The following is a 24,961-nucleotide window of genomic DNA, read 5'->3' on the forward strand; positions in this document are numbered from 1 at the left end:
TTCGGCCCAACAAATCCACACCAACCCGCCGAAGCGCAACCCACCCAGACTCATTCCCCTACATTTACCCCTTCACCTAACACACGGGCAATTTAGCATGGCTAATTCACCTAACCTGCACATTTTTGGATTGTGGGAGGAAATCGGAGCACCCGGAAGAAACCCACAGACACAGGGAGAATGTGCAAACTCCACACAGAGAGTCGCCCGAGGCGGGAATTGAACCCAGGTCTCTGGCGCTGTGAGGCAGCAGTGCTAACCACTGTGCCACCCACAATATTTTGTCCATCAATTTTTTAGACTGTAAAAGGTTGAGCCTCATAATTGATGCTTAAGGCACTCCACTAGTTATGGTTTGCCAATCTGAAAATAACCTATTTCCACAGACCTCTGTTTCCTGTTAGATGGCCCTTACCCTTGCTAACACATTGTATCCAACACTTGAGCTTTTATCTTGTGTAGCAAATTAGGTGGCAATTCATTGAATGCTGTTTGGAAATCCTATTACAAAACTATCGGTTCCCCTTTATTTGTCCTGCTTATAACATCCTTAAAAGACATTAATAAATTTGCCAAAAACAATTTCCCCTTTTATAAACCTGTATTGCCACATTCAGGGGCATGACTATTGCTGAGTCCCCCATTAATATCCTGGGGGTTGCCATTTACCAGAAACTAAACAGGACCATCTAACCAGCCATACATATACCTTAGTATTACAAGAGTGGTTCAATGACGGCAGCAAGTAACTTCTAAGTGGAATCTCCAAAGTCTCTCTATTGTCAAAAGACAGGAGAGTGACTGAACAGTCAAGTGTGTGGCTGATGCAGCTCCAACACTACTTAAGAGGCTCAACACCATTCATGACAAAAGTCTGAGCCTAAATGAGACTATTAAAAAAGATTTCTGAGAAATAAATAAAATTCAGAAACACAACTGTATTCACATTCATTATAGGATGTTAAGTAGATCTTATTAAATAAAGATAGACTAATGAAACTGCAAGTGTAATTTCTTGACATTGAAAGCATCCTTGCATTTCAAACTAATGATTGCTGATTACATATTTGGATTGCAATTCAGAGAATTGAGATGTATAGCTATTGGGAAATTAATAAGATGGAAAATGGAGCACTTTGTTTTGGTAACCAGGTTATGAAAACAGTGCAAAACAGGTCAAAGGAGGACAAGATGATTTTATGTTTAAGACCACTTACCTAGAAAGATGATTCAGATCAGTCTTAGATTGGATTTAAAAAAGGGTATACGTGATTCTACAAAGTATGAGAGTGCACAGAGCGGCTGTAAAAGAATTATGCTTGCAAGTAATAAACAATGGATCATGGTAAAGTTGACTTCAGCAGTAACTTGTTCACTTGTCAAGTTGTTTATGGAACAAACTGCCATGTAGCATAATCAATGTAGACTCAGTTGAAGTACTCAGGAAAGGAAATGGAAATATTTCAAATTCAGCATGGGGGGTAGAGGCCTGACGCCAGAGCAGAAGGGAACTGAAAGTGATCTCTGTGGGTGAAACAACAAGGACTTAAATCAACAGGGCTAGTTCAATGGTCTTTTCTTATTGCTACATTCTTATTTTTGCAAGTCTGCTAACATTACATTTGAATCAATGAAGCTTATATAGTGAAAGTCTAAATGGTTCTTTAATTGCTGACAATTAAGACTTACCGACTTCCAGTCAATTTAATTTGATTCCCTGTGGTAGCAGGTTTAAGAGATGTTAAGTAAAATACCCACTATTCTACAAAATTAATTTCAGTTCTCAAAGTCCTTCTATTAGTTCCTCTTTCATTCTCCATTTCTAAGTTTTTAAAGAAATGATTTAGTAGCAAGCTAGAATGATGTTTGTTCACCTTGGGCATCTGGATTTGCATCCAGCCAGACTGACGTTTGGAAGTTGCCTTAAACACAATCCCAGGGGACAGTGCAAAACTGAACATAATTCAATGCTCTTTGAACACTGCTGTGCTTTTTTGGGATTGTCTCTTAAAGAAGGGTACATCTATGCTATTTCTGACCAGCAAATGTTTGATAAGGAACATGGAAACGGAATCATTGTTCGGTGTCTTGGAGTGTCCATTTTAATTTGATAAGCAAACGGTCTCTTAAAAAGCAAGTAACTTGAGATGTTTTAACATGACAAGGTAATTTACAACGATAAAGAGATAACCTTTGATCAAAGTACTATAAAATGTAAGTAATTAAAACCATATCACTGACAGCTCTTCTGCTGGCAATTTAGTAGAGAATCTCTGCCGAAATTGACCCAACAGAGTCCCTAACACGTCATGAGACTATACTTTGTAAGAATTCCCAATAAACAAACACTGAAGTTCACTCAATGTGCTAAAGCCACTCCCCACCACATATTTTCACATTCTTATCCCTATTTTAAAATTTAACTATTTATACCACAGCATTTATAATTTGCAACTCTGATGAAATAAGATGCAAAAAGAAATATGATGACCCTTAAACATTGTTGTGTTAGGGGCCAATGAAGCAACAAGTAATTCCTCCACCTGAAGACGTAATTATATCCATGAGGAATCTTATAATGTTTCAAAGACACCAGATTTCATTCATCCAAATTTTGATGCGTGGTGTCCCAACCTGTTAAGCATTTGCTCAACAAGACAATTCCTCCATATCAGGGATCGTTCTAGTAAATTTTCTCTGAACTGCCTCCAATGAAATGATATCCTTCCTCAAATAAGGGAACCAGAACTGCTCATAGTACTCCAGATGTGGTCTCACCAACACACTTTGCAGTTTCTGCAAGACTTCCCAACTTTTGAACTCCAAGCCACTTGAAATATGGGCAAATATTCCATTAACATTCCTGATTACCTACTGTACCTGTATGCTAGCTTTCCATGTTTCACGTGCAATAATCCTAAATCCCTTTGTGTTGCAGCTTCCTGCATTTCTTTCCGCTATTGAAATCATTCTGTTCTTTTGTTCTCCCTTCCAAAGTAAACAACTTAAAATTTCCTACATTATACTCCATTTGCCACCTTTTTGCCCACATGCCTAACCTATCACCTCTTTAATTGTTTGTATCCTCTTACTACTTGCCTTTCCAGTTATTTTTGGGTTCTCTGCAAATTTGGTGACAGTACATTCACTTACTTCCCCTAAGTCATTACTAAATATGAGTAGTAGTTGTGGTCCTAGAACTGATCTCCGTGAAATCCAACTTGCCAACTTGAAAAAGTACCCCATAACCCTAATAGTTCTTTCCTGCCCATTAGAAGATAGTTGAGATTGTTGGGGGTCAATCATTTCAGCTCCAGGACATCTCTGCAGGAGTTCCTCAGGGTAGTGTCCTCAGCCCAACCATCTTCAGGTGCTCCATCGATGACCCACCCCCATCATAAGGTCAGAAGTGGGATGCTCGCTGATGATTCCACAATGTTGAGCATCATTTGCAACTCAGATACTGAAACAGTCCATGTTCAAACCCAACAAGGTAGAGGCAATATCCAGGTTTGGCCTGACAAGTGGTTAGTAGCATTCACACCATCTGCAGTAAGAAACAATCTAACCACTGACCCCTAACATTCAAAGATGTTACCTCAGTGAAATCCCCACTAACAACATCCTGGGGGCTACCATTGACTAGGAATGCAATTGGACTCACCAGTTAAATACTGTGACTATACAGCAGATCAGAGACTAGGAAGGTTGTGGCAAAAATCTCATATCCTGACTCCCCAAAGCCTGTTCATCATAGAAAAGGCAGAAATCAGGAATAGGATGGAATCCTATTGGTGCAGCTCCACCAACACTCAAGAAGCTCGAGACCATCTAGGACAAAGCAGCCCACTTAATTGGCACCACATCCATAAACATCCACTTGTTCCTTTCACCAACACTAGGTAGCAGCAGTGTACTATCTACAAGGTTCACTGCAGAAATTTACTGAAGATCCTCAGATAGCACCTTCCAAACCCATGACCATTTCTATCTCAAAGGTCACGGGCAGCAGATACATGGGAACAGCAAGTTCCCCTGCAAGCCATTCAGCATCACTGAATCTCCCACCATCAATACCCTGGGGGTTACCACTGACCAGAAACTCAACTGGACTCAACATAAACACGGTGGCTACAAGACCAGGTAACATACTAGGAAAACTGTGGAAACTAACTCACTCTTGGCTCCCAAAGTCTGTCCACAAGGCACAAGTCAGGAGTATGATGGAACATTCCCCACCTGCCTGGATGAGTGCAGTTATAACCAATATTCAAGAAGCTTGACATCATCCAGGACAAAACAGCCTGCTTGATTGGCACCAAATCCACAAACATCTATTCCCTCCACTACTGACTCTCAGTAGCAGCAATGTGAATTATCTACAAGATACACTTCAGAGATTCACCAAAAATCCATTAGACAACCTTGCAAACCCACGACCATTTCGATCTAGAAGGCCAAGGGCAACAGATTTTTGGGAACACTACCACCTGCAAGTTTCCCTCCAAGCACTGAGCATCCTTACTTGGAAATATACCCCAGTTCCTTTATTCTTGCTGGGCCAAGATCTTGGTTCTGTCCTAAGGGTAGTGTCATCACCGACAGCATTTGCTCTGCACTAGTTCAGCAGCATCATCTCAAGAACAACGAGGGACAGGTAATAAATACTGGACAGTCAGCACTGCCAGTACACTACCCATAACATCATGGGCTTTCATGACTTAATCTTTTGACAGGTACATGTTGAACATCTTTTGGAAATCCAAATACAACACATTTACTGACTTCCCTCGAATCAACTCTGGTTGAGATTTCCTCGTAAAGCTCTAATAAATTAGTCAGACACGTATTCCCTGTTGTAAAGCCATTCTGACTCTGCTTAATTAGATTATGATTTTCCTTATGTGGTGCTATGAAATCAACAGCTTAACTCCTTACCTAAAACAATTTCAGGATTGAGAAAGAGGAACAATGCAATAAGGTGAATTAGATCCAGAATGAGTACTCAAAAGGGGAAAAAAAAAGAGGGGAAAATGTTTGGATTAATAGAGAATGACCAAAAAAAAATCAAAAATATCACCAATTTATCATGAACAGAAAAGAGATTCCAGTTTCAATTGTTCTTTTTTGAGCTGGTCAGGATGAGTAGTAGTGCAGGAACACATCATTAAAAGGGTGAGAGTGGAGTTAAACACTGGCCCAAACATTTTGCAGCATGCTTAATTGTCAAATAATGCACAAATGAAGCAATTTCTTGAAATTTGCAGAGTTGAGCAACGGTCATTAACTCAAGGCTAACAGTAAAGAGGTAGAATCTATTCCACACTACATGTGCATGTGCATTAAACTTGTCAAACATTTCATTGTGGAGCAAAAGGATCAAATCAACGCTATTAAATTATCCTGAACTGAAGTTATAAATATTTAACAGCAATGTTTAAAAAAAATGTTTGCAGACAATTGTATTTCAACAGATAGTAAAACAGACCTTTACTCACTTTCTGAATAAATCCTAGACAACTGAAGGTATGATGATACAGTGCCAAGTGTGGTTTGCACATGGTAAAACTTTGAAACCTTAAAAATTATGATGCCAAATTTCAGTGCCATCCATATTCTTGGAGTTCTGATGGAACATCATTGACCTGATGCATTAATTGTTTCCCTCCCCACAGATGTGGTCTGACCTCCTGAGTGTTTTCAGGATTTTCTGTTGTAATTTCAGATTCCTAGTACCTACAATTTTTTAAAAAATATTGCTGATATAATTCATCATCTTTTCCTACACATCCAAATTCCAGCACAGTCTTAAGATAAAGGCCTTGGTTCTATACTTTGACTCCTCAAATACTAAAATGCGCAAAGATTGAGAAGATTGAAAATTGAGAAGTTGACTATTTTCTTCCCATGGGATCAAGGATAATGTACTACCACTTTAATACAATGGATTTATCAGCCATCTCAGAACAAAGTGTACGATCTGCAGGATCTGGTACTTGTGGAACAGGTAGTGTATGGAAGGCTGAGTGGATGAGTTGTTGGGTGATGTGTATATGCTCTGAATTTTTAATTTTGCCTCATCATGTTCCCAATGAAGTCTCACTGTGTTCAGTGCCTTCTCAAACAAACCTTCAACCATGGTTGGTGACAAGCCAGGGATTCCCGTGAATCAGCGGGGATGTCTGACCTCTTCAGGTACACGGAGAACACCCTAGAGTCTTTCTATTGACAATCTAGGCGTCTCCTGCCAAACCAAGTTCCTAACTGGATCAGTCACTTCAGGAGTATGGTGTCAGGGATAGAACCAACATGTCCTGTTCAATGGAACTGGTTGAGTGATGAGTGCTGTGATGTCATGCATATTGGCTTGGGAGAAGATAATGGTACTGTTACTTTTCTTGTATTGCAACATGAATGGACAATGGCAAATTACTAGATGACAAAGTGCTGTTTTGCAGATCAATCTATTTTGGTATTCTTTTCCGCTGTTCCTCCTAACATTTTCATTTCCCACTGATTCTTTTGAAATTAATGTCACCAATCCTCCTGTTATTGGAAACTCTGACTGTTTTTGTATTAACTGAGGAATACCAAGGTTCATTGCATCATCTTATTGCCATACTGATAGAGTTTACCATAATAAGAAATTAAGCTCATGTTCCTTCTGGTCTGCATGACTTAGTAGCACATGGGATAATGGAATTATCCACTTGAACTAACATAAGGGAAATTCATTTTGAAATCGTAAATACAAAATAACATTGAAAAATGGTTGCCAAACACTATCGTAGAAAACATTAAATCACAAGATTAGTGATTTTACGTACATAGGTTGCATGTTTTATCATTTATCTGACTTATTAAAAAAATGTAGGATCAGAACCATAATTCACATGGATTTACTTTTGCAATTCTTTTTTCAATGGAGTCTGAATTTGTAAGTGTAAAATTATGCAATCTGTCATATAGTGCACAGTATCATTACACTGGCATAACATATTACATCTGAAAAACCATTTGAACTCGCCTACTTGTGTTGATGCTCATGTTAATGAACTGTTAGTTATTAGTCACTGTAAAAAGTATTAAACCATATCATTTTCTTTTTTGCAAATATCATAACTTTAAAATTCAGTGTTCATGATTTAATGACTGCTCTTCAAAACTGTGGGACAGAATAATTAACCTCAACACTGGCAAGTCTGTAATAGTATAAACTTGTCTCACTGTGTTATGAACCACAGGAAATATTCACAGCTTTACATGCCAACAGAAAGTGTTTGATTTAATAGCGCCCAAAAGCAGTTTGCTTCACACATATCGCACCAATCCTCAGATTTAAATTATTTTTTTCAAATCAACAAGTTACAGGACAGGAATCAGTTGCTCCCACCAACTATCTGGACATTTATGACACCAAGATTTTTAAGCAGACTAAAAGTGACGACAATTTTTATTACTATATTTAGATATAAAATGTTAATGAACAAGCCAAGTGCAGTTCAATGCAAAAATGCTTGGAGTAAAGTTATCTGGAACTCAAAATTTATGCCAACAATTTGCAAAAATCCCCTTCCTTTTGTGTATAAATTTACAGCCCATCTGTATTTAGCACAGAGGGAAGAAAAATCAAGCTAAGAAGAAGAAGGATATATCAGGAGAAAATAATTTGCTCAATAGTGACAGAACATTTTACAGACTGTCAGATTTTTCATTAGAAGGGGATTTAATGGCACTTTCCTTTGTACCCTTCAGTTGAAAGTAGTTTTGATTATAGTTTCTTAAAATGTAAGCCAATAACAACATTATAAGGAAAACAGAGTATCTGAAACCCGAGGGAACCAGGCAAAATACAGTGATGTCTATTTCCTTAACCAATGTGACTGAAGTCTGGGAAATTGAAGGACTGAGAAGTGAGAGCTAAAAAGGCGTGATCTCAATGTCAAATCATGCTTGAGAAAAGGAAAAAAATTGAATTGAGAAAGACAAAGGGATCTTCAGAAAAAAACATAAAACCTTTGAAGGAATAAGACTCCTTATTTTTAAATGACCGTTTTTGATTGCAGTGAAATTATTTGGTAGAAATTAACAATAGCTGCTTTAGGTGTGCTTCTGCAAATAATTGCAAGTCTTAAATCTATGTGGCAAATGTAGCTTGTATGTATTGTGCAAATTCACAGCGCTCAATAAGCATCAATGCTGATGCTTACAGCAAAATTAGTTTTACTTACATGAAAATGGCACAGAGATGTAAATCAAATCGCACATTTTGGATATCTGCACACCCGCCCCACACAAGAACATAAGAAATAGGAGCAAACGGCGGTAATTTGGCTCCTCAATATTGCCTCACCATTTAAACAAGTCACGGCTGATCGATCTGGGTTTCAAGGCCCCTTTCTTGCTAGCTAAACAAAGCTATCAACTCCAAATCTATCTGGTTGGCATGGACGGGTTGGACCGAAGGGTCTGTTTCCATGCTGTACATCTCTATGACTCTACTCCTTAAGTACTTTCCGTGATCTAGCTGCCACAACCGAGGTGGAGAATTCTAGACATTCACTACCCTCTGGGAGAAGAAATTCATTTACATCTCAGTTTTAAAATAGTTGTCCCCTTACTCTGTTACTATGTCCCCTAGCTCAAGATTCCCTCACTAGTGGAAATATCTTATCAGCATTGCCTGCCAAGCTCCCTCAAAATCTTGTACGTTTTAATGAAAGTACCTCTTATTCTTCTAAACTCTAATGGATAATGGATAAAGGCCTATCCAGCTTGGCTGTTCATATAAATTACCCACTTCACCTAAGGAATCAGCCTCACAAATACCTTTTGAACAACCTACAATACCAGTACTTCCTATTCTCAATATGGAGACCAAAACTGGACACAGTGCTCCAGGTATGGCTTCACCAATCCCAGTATAGTTGTAACAATACCTTGTTTTTAAACTCCAAACCCCTAGCAATAATTGCCAAACTTCAATTTTTCTTCTTAATTACTTGGTGCACCTATAAGCTGCTTTTTTTGTTTCATGCACAGATCCCTCTGTGCTGCACTTTCTGGACTCTCTCTCCATTTAAGTAATAGTCTACCTTTTGATTCTTCCTTCCAAAGTACATGACCTTGCACTTTCTTACATTAAACTCCATTTGCCCATTCACTCAATCTTTATCACCTTGTAGATTCTTCATGGTCTTCTCATAACATTCCCTCCCATCTAATTTTGCATAATCAGCAAAATTAGACACATTACACTCTGCCACGTCCTTCAAGTTAAGATAGATAGTAAATAATTAGCCCCAAAGATCCATGGAACTCCACTAGTTAATTCCATCTTTGCCCAGTCTGTCTTCTCAGCACTGACCAATTTTCAATCCATGCTAATAGATTATCCAAATACTATTAGCTCCTATGCTGTGCCTTTTATGTGACACCTTATCAAATGCCTTCCAAAAATCCAAATGCACAACTTTTACCGGTTCCTCTGCATCAACTCTCCTCGTTATATCCTTGATGAACACCAGCAAATTTGTCAAATTTCCCTTTCACAAAATCGTGCTGATTCTGTTTGACGTGTTAAGCTTTTCAAAATGTTCAGCGATTTCTTCCTTTATAATGGACTTTAGCATTTTCCCAATAACCCAGTGTTAGGTTAACTAGCCTGTAATTTCCTGTTTTCTTCTTGGGCAGGCTGTCACATCAGCAGTTTTCCAAGTCACTGGAACACTCCTGGATCCCAGTGAGTTCTAGAATATTTCAACCAATGCCTCCACCATCTGTGCAGCCAGTTCCTTTAAAATCCTTGGATGCAAGCCACCAAGTTCTGATGACTTGTCCGCTTTTAGTCCCATTAATTTATTATATTCTATTTCCCTCACAATAGGTATTGTTACAAGATCTTTCCTCCCACTACACCTTGCTTTTTGTTATCTCTGGGATCTTTATAAGTGTTCTCCAACCTGAGGACCAATACAAATTACTGGTTTAAATTATCTGCCATTCTCCTCTTCCCCGATATTTACATAGTCATAAAAGCTCTTGTTGCTTGTTTTCAATTTCTTACTAATTTTCACCCTCTTGTACCATATTTTTAGTTGTCCACTGCTGATTGCAAAAAAAAATTCCAATCCTCTGACCTACCACTAAGTTTTCACTGCTTTGTATGCCTTAGCTTTGATTGGATATTTTCCTTGATCACCTTTGTGGTTCATCCTTCTCATCAGTCCTTCCTTTTGACTGGAATAACTCTCTGCTGAGCATTCGGAAATATCTGCCTAAATGTCTGCCATTGCACATCCACTGGCTTTCCCATTGGCCTATTTTCCGAGCCCAGTTTAGACAACTCTTTTTTTCATACCTCTCTAATTGTCCTTATTTAAGGACAGTCGCTTGAGACCAGAGTCAGTCTCCCTCTAACTGAATTTGAAATTCTAGTACGTTGAGATCGTTACCCCTACAGGATCCTTAACTGTGAGGTCTCTTATTGATCCTGCCTTATTGTACATTATGAGATCTAAATTAGTTTGTCTTTGGGCAGGTTCTGCAACTTACTGCTCTAAGAAGCAATCCCTGATCACTATAAATTTGTCTTCCATGTCACCCTTGCCCACTGCTTTGTCCAGTGAAAGGTTCACAACATTTCTGTACTATATATTTTAAACAAATAACAGCACAAACAGGCTGTCTATTAGTTTTGCAGCAAAATCCTACCATTATTTGTTCAAATCATTGCAAACACTGGTTAAAGTCTAAAATTAAATGACCTCAACATAAATAGAGTCATGATTTAGGGATTAGAGAAATGGAACAGCTAAAAAAAAAAAGGCCGGACAAGCCAACAAACTTAAGTTTCTAGCTGTTATTAATTATTTTTGTGTGAGCAATTCCATGGCTAAAAATGTGTCTAAGATATCGAGATGTGACTTAAAAAATATAAGACGACGGCTAACATCTGCAACCTATTAGATAGATAACTGCAGGACTGAGATGATGAGTTGAGACTTTACTGACCATACATGACTGAATGTGAGTAAGTAGCTCATCCCACCATCCCTAGTGTCTCCAGATTTCACAAAATGCTTTCAATCATGTGATTTTGGGGTTAGCTATATAAAATGATTTGGGGGTTTAAATGTTTTATTTGATGTAACCAATGATTCACATTGAGGAATTTCAATTCTTTAGTTCTATCCCCCACTTTAGAACTGAAATATCTGAATTTATTTCAGAAATTAAAGATGTGATAATCAGTCACAAGTTTTGGCAAACCATAATGTATTTTAGAAATGACAGTAAAAACATTTAAATGAGAATCAAGTATAATTTATCTTTCAACATGACTATTTTCTGCAGCTTGCGCAAGTGAGGAAGATTAATGAGGGAGTCCAGACTTCCCATTAAAGATTCAAATCCATACTCTTTATGGTGGTGCATCCAGCACAGTGTTAATACAAAATTGAAGCCATAACTTCAACCTAGCATTAATCAAGTTGATTCACTTTATCACTGGAACAATGGCTTAAGCACATTAATTCTGATATCATTACACAGGAAACATAATATTTAGGCATAAATAATCAGGATTTATAGTGCGGCACTTGTAACATCTAATGACGAGAAAATTGCAGACTTGTTTGGAATATTTATGTTTCTCTGGAAATTAGATCGTGGTTTGAATTTTTTTTTTCTTTTTCATGAACAGGATGTTGAAATTATAATTATATTTAAACAGAATATTGCTCATTGGCAAGTAGACACTGGTTTGTAGAGATGTCATGGAGAATGCACCAAGCAATGATTACGAATAGTCACTGCAAAGCTGTGTTTAAATTTTAAACAAGAGATTTAGGAAGGGTGAAACTAGTTGTTTCATACTGCTACTGTGGAGAAGCAACCTCTAACAGGATGCTGCCAACAAGCCAAATAAACATTTTTCGTACGTCACAAATGAGTAAAACAGTAGGCAATTTTCAGTGTCAACATGTTGCCAGATACATACAGCGTACACCCCAAAGACTGGTAGATAGCCGCAAATAGCATTTCCCTTCAACTGTTTGCAACAAGCAAGGTATCAACCAGCCTGAACTTGGAAATCTCACAACACTGTCATAATATGAGATGAGATTCTGCAATTGGACAACATTTCCGTGATATTCCTCAATTTGTGAAGAATTACACTGACAATCAATGTAATTTAGGACTGTCAGTTGGACTCGCGTGTGTGCACTTGCATATACTGAAGGCTGCATATGAACAGACAGGGCTCTGATCTTTGTCGATGGAAAGAACATGTACATGCACTACGTCTATTTCAACTCAGGAAAATTGGTGACAGCCATTCACTGGTTCATTTCTCTGCACCATATTTTGACCATTTAGTCAACCTGTCTGATTCAAAATTTAAACAATGCTTGGCAGGTAATTCAAGTCATCATTAACTGGTGCATTCTCCATGGTAAAGTCTCTATCAAAGTTCACCTACCAACCAATATTGTCCTCCCTCAGAATTTATTTTATTCAGTAAAACTCAATTTCTGGACGACCAAACAAATATAAATTGAAATCTTTAGAATAAAAAAGCACAAATAAATGGTTCCTAATCTATACATCTTGGCACTCTTTGCAACACATTTTAACTGATCTACAGAAGGAAGCATCATGATGCCTCAGGGAGATTAGAGTCAACTGGTAATGGAATTTTGGGAAATTTAATATTTAAATATTAACATGAACAAACTTTCTAAGATTAAGGCTATCCAAAGTCATTTAGCTTACAGTTTGAGTCATATTTGGAACTACTGTGAAATTTTGATTTTCAAAAATGAAATCTTGCTGATGTCAATTCACGTTAAAAAGCATCAGAACATGTCCAATAGAGTGGTAGCCTGAATCTCCAGTCAGTCAGTCCAGAGAACGCAAGCCCCACAATGGCAATGTGAGAACTGGATTTCGTTTACTTTTAAAAAGTGGACATGAAACCATAGATCACTCATGTCCTGTAGGGAAAGGAGCCCATTTTTCTTAACCGCTGTGTACGTGACTCCACTCCTTCATTAGGGATGTGGTTTAATCTTAACTGTCCACAGCCAGCTGCAACCTTTGCAGTGATGTTTGCATACAGAAAATGTTTTAATAAAAAAAAACTCCGTTCACTTGAACTTGAATTGTCAAATTTCTAGTTTCTGCTGGAATTTGAGATAAATGTAAATGCAAACAAACAAATTTGGAGAACTAGGCCATATGGCCTCTCAAGCTGTTCCGTCAATTGATGATGTCATTGATCTGTATGTGGCCTCAACTCTAATTTCCTGGTTACCCCCTACAACCTTTGACTCCCTTGTTAATCAAGAATCTCTCTCCCTCAGAAATATTTAATAATTCTGCCAACACTGCTCTCTGGGGAAGCAAAATCCACAGAACAATGACACTCAGAGAAAAGCTATTTCTCCTTGTCACCATCAGAAATGGGAGACTTTTTTTAAACCTTAGTTATTTTCTCCTGGAGTGGAAAGTATCATTCCAACTCCACCCTGTTTTGTCCCCTCAGGGTCTTATATTTTTATAAAATCACATCTCATGTATCTAAGCTCCAATGATAACAGACCCAATATATGCAACCTTTCCTCATTAGATAACTCCTTCATCCTAGGAATTATCAAGTGAACCTTGTTAAACTGCATTTAGTGCAATTATCTTTCTTAAATAAGGAGATCAAATTATATGCAGTACTCAAGATATGGTATCATTAACACCTTCTACTACTAGCATAACTTCCTTACTTTTATAACCCATTCCCATCACAATAAACATCAACATTCCTTCCTCGCGTTCTTAAACACTTCCTGCAATTGCATACTAACATTTTGTAGTTCACCCAGAATCCCCAGACTACAGAATTCTACAATCTCTTGCTATTTAAATAACATATTATTTTTCTATTCTTACTGCCAAAATGGGCAAGTTCATGCTTTTCCACACTATACTCCACTTGCCAAATGTTTGCCCATTTACATAGTCAAATTATATCCTTTTGCATTCTCCTTATTTTTACAGGAATCAGTTAGTTCAGTTGGTTGGATGGCTGGTTTATGAGGCAGAGAGTGACACCAATACTGTGGGTATTCAAGTCCCACACGAGGAGTCAATCACCTGATGAAGGAGCATCGCTCCGAAAGCTAGTGTGCTTCCAATTAAACCTGTTGGACTATAACCTGGTGTTGTGTGATTTTTAACTTTGTACACCCCAGTCCAACATCATAATCTCCAAATCACACGAGGAGAGGTTACTGTGACAGTCTCACCTTCTCAACCTCACCTGAAGTGTGGTGACTCTCAGGTTATAACACCAGCAGCTGTTTCCATCTGATAAGAAAGCAACTCTATGGTTCTCCCAGACTATGGAACTTTTACTTTACTTTTTGTTTTAAACTTCTCTTCATGACTCACTATATTCTCTTTAGGCCATCATCACATACATTTGGTTCTTTCATCAAATTCATTGACACTGATTGTAAATAGCCAAGACCTCAGCATTGATTGCTGTGGCACTCCACCAGTTACAGCTTGCCAATCCAAAAACGACCCAGCAATATCTTCTCTTGGTTTCCTGTTAGTTAACCAATCCTCGGTGCTAATAAGTTAACCTTATGCTCTAAGCTTTTATTTAGTAAACTTTGAGGCTGCACCATATCAAAGACCTTTGAAAGTCCAATTACATCACATTTACAGGCTCCTATTTACCTACAGAAAAAAAATAGAAAGGCAATTTCATTGCAGCATTATTTCTCTCTTTTGGGTCTAGACTGGATACGGTAGATCAGATGGTGATCAGTCCAGCAGTTGCCTGCATCTCTCATGGCATAGCTGATGCAAACATCACTGCAGTCCCTTGCCCACAGATGGTGTAGTTAAGCAAGTGTCAATGTTTGGATTGTGGATGTTCTTCAGATGTGATATGTTTATTCTGTAAGGGTGGTACGGTGGCTCAATGGTTAGCAATGCTGCTTCACAGCGCCAAGGACCCAGGTTCGATTCCAGTCTTAGGCAACTGCCTGTGTGGAGTTTACACATTCTGCGTGGGCTTCCTCCGGGACTTCCAGTTTCCTCCCACAATCCAAAGATGTGCAGGTTAGGTGAGTTGGCCATTCTAAATTACTCATAGTGTTAGCTGCATTAGTCAGAGGGAAATGGGTCTAGGTGGGTTGCTCTTCAGAGGGTCGGTGTGGACTTGTTGGGCCAAAGGGCCTGTTTCCACACTGTAGGGAATCTAATCTAATCTAGAATCTAATCAATCCATCTAAAACATTCAATCAATCCAGCTGAACGTTCCCATAAGAACAGCGAATACACAAACATTTTATTGGCTGGAACCTCGTGATCATGGCAAGTACAGTATAAATGCAAGTTCTTTCATTATTTAAGCTTTCAGGTTGCCTCAAAGAATTTTGCAGAGAATAATCATTTCAAAATCAGTTTGAAAGAATTTTAAACTTCCAACTACTTGACTTGGGAAGGCAAAACATGGAACAATTTATTATTCCAAATGAAATCAAGCAAGTATCATCAACCACCATCTCACCATCTCATTTGCAAGTTGCTCTTGGTGAGATTCCAGACAATAGCAGCAGCATAAAAATCAACAATGATATATCAATATATTTAATATCACAAAATCTTTAAAAAAACTTAGATAAAATACAACATGCAGTATTAGACACTACAATCTAAAGCATATCATACTTTGGGGGGGCATACAATTCAATTTCATTAATTATACCTCATCAAAAAAAAATCAAAAAATGATACCTCATTAAAAAAAATGCGTTTTTTTACTGTATTATATATTCTAATGGAAGTATTTTAAAAATCACCACAGGACAGGACAGGACAGGATACATAGAGACAGACTGCTGAAGAATGAGTCACATCAATCATTCAATATCAATCAGATTGCCACAAGGAAATCATGCAGATATACAAATAGTAATGTGAAGTAAAAGGTGACTACCCTAAAATAAACTTTATGTGGAAAAAAATAAGCATGAGTGTTTATGCTAGTATTGTCACTTCAAAAAATTGTTAATGCAGAAAGTGTATTTAAAAGGCTTAATCAAAATCTAAACATCACTTTCTTCCACCCACATTACTGGCTTGACATGTTACCTATCAGATAAGCAAACGGCTGACAATAACAGCTATTTTTGTTTCATATAACTGTAGAAGGATCATTAACAAAAATAATGGTTAGAAATTTAGTACTTATTTAATTCTTTGTATTTTTAATCTACTGAATACTTCAGATACTGGACTGCTACCTACTTTAGCAGGATTTATTTCATTACAAAATGCCTAAATTCTACATTCACTGAAGTTAGGCCAATGATCATTTATGTGCAAAGCATGAATATTTTTAAAATTAAAGAAATGTTTTGACAAATCTTCTCATTACATTTGCGTCTTGACAACTAAATACTGCAAGCTTTTCTTTTTACATCTGACAGTAAGAAAACATTATTTATACTTTATATAAATTATTTTCATATTGGATTCTTGTCACATTCTACATCACTCTATTTGACATGGCCAACAACTATGGATATTGCCACAGGTGCCATCCAGCCTGGATCACTTGGTCTGCTGTATTACATATAATTACCCATAATGAACAAAAATACATTTTTGGCAAAACAGCAAGATTAGTCCAAGATTATATAAAAAAGACCAACAGGATTTAAAAATTTAACATATTGGACACATACTGCTTGATCTTATCATTCTGTGGTCCAAACTTTGGTCCAGTAGGTCCTCTTCTGTAGAGAAAACATTGAATCAGAAATGCTGAAGAATGATAGGTATATAAATCATGATTAAACAATCTGAAAATGTTGCATATTGAACAGGTTATCAAACTTAATTCTTAATCATCAGATCATGTTATGCATCGCACCTTTCATTCAACAATAATCCCCAGTTGAAAGGGTAGCAGACTCCTTTTTAATACTAACTGCACACAATCATGGATTCATTCACCTCAGGAAGCCTCATTAACAAGAAGTTATCCTTTAAATATATATGAAGTTCCATTGATTCTGTTTGCATAACCCTTTCACACAATGCATTCCCAACTAACATAACTTGCTGCATTTAAAAAACTTCTATTGTTTCTTTTGGCAATTACCTAAAAGTCAAAATCCTCATTATTGATGGCTAATGGAACCAATGCCTTACCTACGGAGTTAAAATCCCTCAATTTTGAGAAACTCTGTTAAATCTCCATTTAAATTTATCTATATTCAGAACAAGCCACGCTTTCTCATCTCTCAATAAGAGATCAGAAAGATTGTAGTTTCAAATCCATATCAGCACTGTTTGGTGCAAAGACTCCAAAAATGTGACAACGTCTCTGAGCTAGAAAGAGGGGAGAGAGTGGGAAACCAGGGCCATGGGAAACCAGGGCCATGGTTCCAGTTGGCAAATAGACATCTGCTTACTGGGCAAGGATGAGAATGGACTCAGCCTTACTGTCTTTCTCTCCTGGGGTCAAATTAATTATCGACAGTATAGGTTCATAGTTATTAAATGATCATTTAGGTAAGGCACAGGGGCAAAGAAACTGCACCCTTGCAGAGGTTATTGTCAATGATGATGGTAGTGCAAATAAAAAATATTAATTTGTTTTCAAGTTTCTTGTTTTGCTCACAGACAGTCAATTTAACACTACATACATCCAAAACTCAAAACATACTTCTCTTAAGTGAGTTGTGAAACATTGCTGATAAGAAAGACAATGAATAAAATTTACTCTCTTGGCCTGTGACATTATTTTGGAATTGATTTTATGCCAATCTATAAATTATAATATTCAATCCAGCCAGTTTTGGCATTGGTGGAAAATTTCTAAATCAAACAATAATAAAATTCACAAATAATTGTAATGACAGCCAAACTTGGCTATCATTCAGCACTACCAGGTATTTTCCATAACTAAGGGAATAGATAGTATCCTTTGCAAGCCAGACTGCGAGTTCCACATAGTATGTTGCCTGTCTGGTGCTAGGGTGCAGGAGACCTCTGACCGGCTTGAAAGGATATTGGAGCGGGAGGGGGAGGATCCAGTTGTTGTGGTCCATGTGGGACAAACAACATAGGCAAGGCTAGGACAGAGGACCTGTTCAGGGATTATTAAGCATTAGGAACAAAATTAAGGAACAGGTCCTCAAGGGTTACAATCTCTGGATTACTACCTAAACCATGTGCATATTGGTTTAGGGAATAAGAAAATTAGGGAAGCAAACATGTGGTTATAGGAGTGGTGTGAGAAAGAAGGGTTCCATTTCATGGGACATTAGCATCAGTTTTGGAACAGGAGAGATCCAGACCAATGGGACAGCCTCCACCTGAACCAATCTGGAACCAGCGTTCTAGTGATAAGGATAGATAGGGTGTTCACTAAGGACTTTAAACTAGTGAGTCGGAGGAGAAGGGAAAGGGAAAATGTTAAGAAGTACGATAGGAAGTAAAAAGGAATGCAGCAGATTAGCATGTGTGCAGGAAGGTTTAACTACAAGGCAGTCTATGAAAGAAGTGAAAAGGAAGGATAACTCCAGAGATATTACTCTAATAAAAAGTAAGATAGAACATGAGAAAAAACTAGCATAGAATATAAAGGTAGATAGCAAACGTTTCTACGAATATATAAAATGAAAAAAAAAAGTGGCTAAAGTAAACATTGACCCTTTAGTGGATGAGAAGGGGCATTTAGTTATGGGATATGAGGAAATGGCAGAGGCATTGAACAGGTATTTTGTGTCGGTTTTCACAGTGGAGGACACTAATAACATGCCAGTAACTGACAAAGAGACAAAGGTAGGTGAGGGCCTGGAAATAATCCTTAGCTAATGGAGCTAAGGATAGTCAAGTCTCCTGGCCCTGATAGAATGCATCCCGGGGTACTAAAAGAGATGACAAGAGAAATAGCAAGAGCATGTGTGATAATTTTCCGAACCTCGCTGAACGCTGGGGCAGTTCCAGCAGATTGGAAAACGGCAAATGCGATGCCATTGCTTAAAAAGGCAGGTAAACAAAATATGGGGAATTATAGACCAGTTAGCTTAACCTCTGTAGTGAGGAAAATCCTTGAGTCTATTATCAAGGAAGAAATAGCAAGGCATCATGAAGGACAGTCATGCTTAACTAATCTTTTCGAATTCTATGAAGACGTTACGAACATGGTGGAGAATGGGATCCCAGTAGATGTGCTGTACAGAGATTCCCAAAAGGCTTTCAACAAGGTGCTGCACAAGATAGATACATGGCGTATGGGTAAAGTATTAACATGGATAGAGGATTGGTTGACTAACAGGAAGAAAATAGACGGAATAAATGCATGCTATTCTGGTTGGCAACCAGTAACTAGTGATGTGCCTCAAGGACCACTGTTGGGACTGCAATTATTCACAACTTCCATAGATGATTTGGAGTTGGAGACCATGTATAGTCTGTCAACGTTTGCAGATGACACTAAGATGAGTGCCAGAGCAAACTTTAAGTGAGTGGGCAAAGGTATCAGATGGAATACAATGTTAATAAATGTGAAGTTATCCATTTTGGTACGAGTAATAATAAAAAGGATTATTACTTGAATGGTAAAAAGTCACAGCACACTGCGATGCAGAAGGACCTGTGTGTCCTTGTGCATGAATCACAGAAGGTTGGTCTGCAGGTACAACAGGTAATTAGGAAGGCAACTGGAATTTTGTCCTTCATTGTTAAAGGGGTTGAGTTTAGAAAGCAGGGAGGTGATGTTGCAGCAGTATAGGGTGCCGGTAAGGCCTCAGCTGGAGTACTGCATGCAGTTTTGGTTCTCCTTACTTAAGCGAAGGATGTACTGACACTGGAAATGGTGTAAAGAAGGTTCACTAGGTTGGTTCTGGGTCTGCAGGTACAACAGGTAATTAGGAAGGCAATTGGAATTTTGTCCTTCATTGTTAAAGGGGTTGAGTTTAGAAAGCAGGGAGGTGATGTTGCAGCAGTATAGGGTGCTGGTAAGGCCTCAGCTGGAGTACTGCATGAGGTTTTGGTTCTCCTTACTTAAGCGAAGGATGTACTGACACTGGAAACGGTGTAAAGGAGGTTCACTAGGTTGGTTCTGGAGTTGGGGGGTTTGCTTATGAGAAGAGACTGAGTAGACTGGAATTATATTCATTGGAATTTAGAAGAATGAAGGGGGAGCTTATACAAACATAAAATTATGAAGGAAATAAATAAGATAGACGTATAGAGGATGTTTCCGTTGGCAGGTGAAACTAGGACAAGAGGGCATAGCCTCAAAACTAAGAAGAGCAGATTTAGGACTGAATTAAGAAGGAACTTCTTCACCCAGAGGGTTGGGAATCTATGGAATTCACTGTGAAGTAGTCGACACTATTTCAGTAAACGTTCTTACAGACTTTTTTTTAAACAATAATGGAATTAAGGGTTACGGTGAGTGAGTGGGTAAGTGGGGCTGAGGCCACAAAAAGATCAGCCATGACCTTATTGAATGGCAGAGCAGGCTCGAAGGGCCAGATGGCCTACTCCTGCTCCTAGTTCTTGTGTTCTCATTTCCATTGAGTCTTTTAAAAAAAAAAGAACTCAATCCAGTTTGCATGCAAGTTCGCGATGTCCAAAATTCAGACAGGACTGTTTCCAATCAATGCTGTCTTTTTGTTGGATGAAGTTGGGAAAATAGAACTGGTGATAACAGCAAACTAAACAAGGACATAGGTTTAACTTCTGTGTATGATCCCAAGGTTCCATGTTTTACACTCACAGAAATTTAAGTACAGCAGTTTGGATATCCTTGCAATAGGAATTGGCCCTTAGTATTTAAGAAAAATTCCCCAAAAACAGCTTTTCACAAACAGAAATACAACATATAAATGCACTGCAGAAATTTAAACAAAATTTTTCTGGGTGATAAAATTCAAGTCTGTCCTCTAGTTACTGACAGCAAAAACCAAGAGGAGATGCAAAGGTAGTTAAATCATTTTTAATGAAATACTAATACAATTGCAGAAAACGATAGGAAAGCAGGCAGTCAATTTTAATACTGACTCCAAATGGGTGTGAAACCTTATTATCTCAGCAGAATAAACTGCTTTGCCAGTCCTTGTGAGGATCCAAAACCAGGGCTTGGTTGAAATTGAAATTTACTGCATGATGAAATAAGAGCACGTACTCACAGGAAAAAATCTTCCTCTTCATCAGAATCGTCTTCTAACAGGTTCCGCTGTAAAAGAGGTTAAAGTTAGTGTGAAAGATGTCAGTCATTAAAGGTCACGAGGTTAATTCTGGAAGTTATACCATCACTTTCATAAAATCGGTGAAACTTCACAACAGCTTGAAGACAACTGTTTGGTCAGGGGCTCATTTACCTATAGTTTCAAATTAGCATAAACTCTCATACCTGTATTCACAGCCAAGTGGTTGTTTGATAACAAAGGGCAAAGCATGCAGAACATATGTTGACTGTGGGACATGGCATTTTTGTTTTGTCTTCACTTCAATAACTGATGAAAATGTTCAGATTAAATACTAACTTCAAAAGATAAATGGCCTGGTACTTTATGAAGATTGATTAACAGGGCAAGTGCTTACACCCTCAGCTAAGTGATCAAGACCAAGTAGTCACAGCAGCAGACTGGCCTAGTGCTTCAGATAACTTTGGAGACCATCCCCACCAATATGGCAACAGGCTGTACAGACCATCCTGTAAGCTGGCTATTTTTTATTTCATTTTTTTTTAAAAGGAACGTTGTCCCCACTTGGCCTTCCAGCATTGAAAGTCCACTCTCACAGCATGCTTTCCAGTAACTACTTAACCATTTCAGGGAAAATCACTACCAAGTGCTTGCTTCCAGATACTGTTTGGGACTCCCACTACACTCAACCACCTTGACCCAAACTCAATTTCAAGTGACACTTTGTGATGTTATAAAAGATTAATAGAATCTTTATTTGCATTACTGCAAACCAAATGATATCACAGCACGTCATTTCCACAAAATTGATAAAAAAAAAGGTGATTTTCAAGTACACGGAAGTCCATTAGAACATGTTTCAATATACTGTAAATTCACTTACAGCATTGGATCCTATTGCTTCTCAAACAGATAATTTGTTATTTAAATCTCAATTTTACTTGTCAAAAATACAAGATAACACGGTTCAGCTACAACATAGTTTCACCTTTTGGACCTCATCATCTGGGTTCCAAGGGACTTACACTGGAGCATAAATCATAAAGGTTGTTCTGTTCAAGAATGTGTAAAATTATTTAGTAGTTATCTCTGACATACAAGACAACTTCTAGTTTAGCAGCAACTCATACTGCAATTCAATCTTAGAGGCTGAGATCTTTTCAGCAATATTTTTATGCACACCTTTCCTGTACCCTTTTGCATAGGAATTACTAGACAAAAAAAATTATAATAGAAACACAACATGTTTAACCCAGGTCATGTCTCAAATTAGTCATGAACGACACCCCAAATATGTATTTTTCTGAAACAATCCGTCAACTTGTATTTGAATGACTCAATGTTCCTATTTTCACCAACTTCCTCAGAGGCCTCCTCTACAGATTTATTTATTTGGTCCCTGAATAATGGGATGCATAGATATGGGATTAGTGGACCAGGAGGGCAACCACCTCAGGAACAAGTCAGCATCCTGGCAGCAGGTTGGCTCACCTTTGGCGAACAGAAGACCTCACCACAACTACTCCTGTGGTGGATTTTATCCTCCATCAGATGGATGGAGGCCAGCTTCAGGGGTCTTCAGTTCATGAAGTCAATGCAGGCAACCAAGGGCACTGTCATGTTTTAGGTTCCATCACACTCATCTGCCTGCTTCTATAGTGCTCACCTCTCCTGGTGGGGCCTCTGACTGGGCCACCAGCCTTGGAAATGCACAGACTGCCCTCAACAGGATGGCATGTACAAAGGCAACTAATTAAACAAAAGGCTGCCTCGAGATGGTTTACACTAGCAGGTCCACTGATCACAGGGTGCACTTGGAATTCCATGCAGGACCAACAACAGGGTTCCAACACCCAAAAAAAGCGAATGTTGACATACTGCTCCAAATGTGATGTAAGAAATTATTAACTCAGCCTACTGTTGATTAGAGTGACAGCAGCCAAAAGATGACTGGAATTTCTGTGTATAACCTAAAGTACAGTAAACATGCATTTAGGTCAAATGAAATGGCCCTACTATAGAGCTCCATAGGATAATACATGCTTGCCTGGGAGATAGTTACAAGCAATAATTCAAACAAGCACATCTATGACCATTACAGCAAAACTCAGAAGGTGAGCATACTTTAGCAATATGACAAGATTGAAATTATTTGCAACTTTTACATGTATTACTCTTTATTTGGGCTTTATTAAGCTCAAAATGTTATCATGATACAATGACAGAGAAATGAAGAGAAAGTGGGAGTGAAAGGGTGGGGAACGAAATCATAAGCCCTGAATATACCATGTTCCTGATCCTCATATTAAAATTAATGATGAGCACATAGTTCAGCTTAATTGGACAAAGATGCAAATTTACTTCTTCCGATATCACTGCCTTGTTATTCAGTTGTACAGGAAGCAAATGTAGGTCAAGTATTTGACAATTGTATGGAAAATGAATTCAATCACAGAGTTTTGTTGTTGTTACTATCTTCCAAAACAAGTATCTGCTCAAATTAACAGGTTCAGCAAAATGTAAAATTTTCCGAAATATACCAATCAATACTCGTGCTTGATTCTGCTCGTTTATTCTTTGTCTCAGGTGGGAAGGTATGTGAAACAGTCTGTTTTCGCAAACACATTGTCCACTTGAGTTAAGGTTTTGCATTCAGCTGTTCTAGGCAAGAGGACTGGGGAAAATGCACACAACAAAAAAAAAGGGACTGTAAGCTGTTTCACTGATTGATCAGCAGGGGGAGTGTTTTCAATTGTGACATTATTTTAACAAAAGGTTCACATTTTTAGATATTTGGAGGAAGCAAAATGTGTTATAGTTAATATAAAATGTACATTTACAGAGGATTCCTGATTAATGAATGTAACCCCATGCAAGGATATTTTAATATTAATTTTAAAGATCACATGAACATTTCCTTATATTTATGAACGGCTATTTTACAATGGCCTGCATTGAGTTCTGACTTGCATACAAATCGACTTGTAAATGAACTCAAGACCAGAACCTGTTCAAATCCCTGGGATTACCTGCAATTACAAAATAATGTGGCAATACCAGAATTTAAAGAAATCTATCAGTGAGCAGTAAGGAGATAATTCTACTGTAGCAGACTGGTAGTTCAAAGGGCAACGGTAAACAGACAAAAACATTTTGAGCCCCCATTTTGTGCTAAATGCAGCATGGGGACTTCAACTAATTTCAGTATCTATCACAAAATCTAAATGGAGCAAGTGCTGGAAACGTGAAAGATGAACAAGAGGTTAAAAATTCTGCAAAGTTGGAAAGGCAAAGACTGATTAGGAATAGTCAACATGACTTTGTGCATGGGAAATCATGTATCACTAACTTCATTGGATTTTCTTAAGTAATGAAGAGGATTGATAAGGGCAGGGGGGTGGATGTGACCTATGTGGACTTCAGTAAGGCATTAAATAAGGGTGCTCACGATAGACTGGTTAGCAAGGTGAGATCACATGGAATACATGGAGAACTACCTACTTGGATATAGAACTGGCTCGAACATAGAAGGTGGTGGTGGAAGGTTGCTTTTCAGACTGGAGGTCTGTGACCAGCGGTGCGCCACAAGGGTCGGTGCTGGGTCCAATGTTTTTTGTCATTTATATAAATGATTTGGATAGGATGTATGGTTAATAATTTTGCAGATGACATGAAAATTGGAGGTATAGTGGACAGTGAAGGCTATCTTGAGAGTACAA

General features: G+C 38.1%; 1 protein-coding gene across 4 annotated transcripts in view; it reads right to left on the reverse strand.

Moving 5' to 3' along the window:
* vamp4 (vesicle-associated membrane protein 4) overlaps positions 1–24,961 on the reverse strand; it is a 58,106-nt gene that overhangs the window by 19,329 nt on the left and 13,816 nt on the right. For all 4 annotated transcript variants that reach the window (XM_043699876.1, XM_043699875.1, XM_043699877.1 and 1 more), the window contains exons 3-4: positions 21,225–21,271; positions 16,761–16,811 (exon numbers count right to left, since the gene is read on the reverse strand). In XM_043699876.1, coding sequence (XP_043555811.1) covers positions 16,761–16,811; positions 21,225–21,271 — 98 coding nt within the window. The remainder of the gene's footprint in view (positions 1–16,760; positions 16,812–21,224; positions 21,272–24,961) is intronic.

The sequence above is a fragment of the Chiloscyllium plagiosum genome, chromosome 11, assembly GCF_004010195.1.
Source record: "Chiloscyllium plagiosum isolate BGI_BamShark_2017 chromosome 11, ASM401019v2, whole genome shotgun sequence".
NCBI lineage: Eukaryota > Metazoa > Chordata > Chondrichthyes > Orectolobiformes > Hemiscylliidae > Chiloscyllium > Chiloscyllium plagiosum.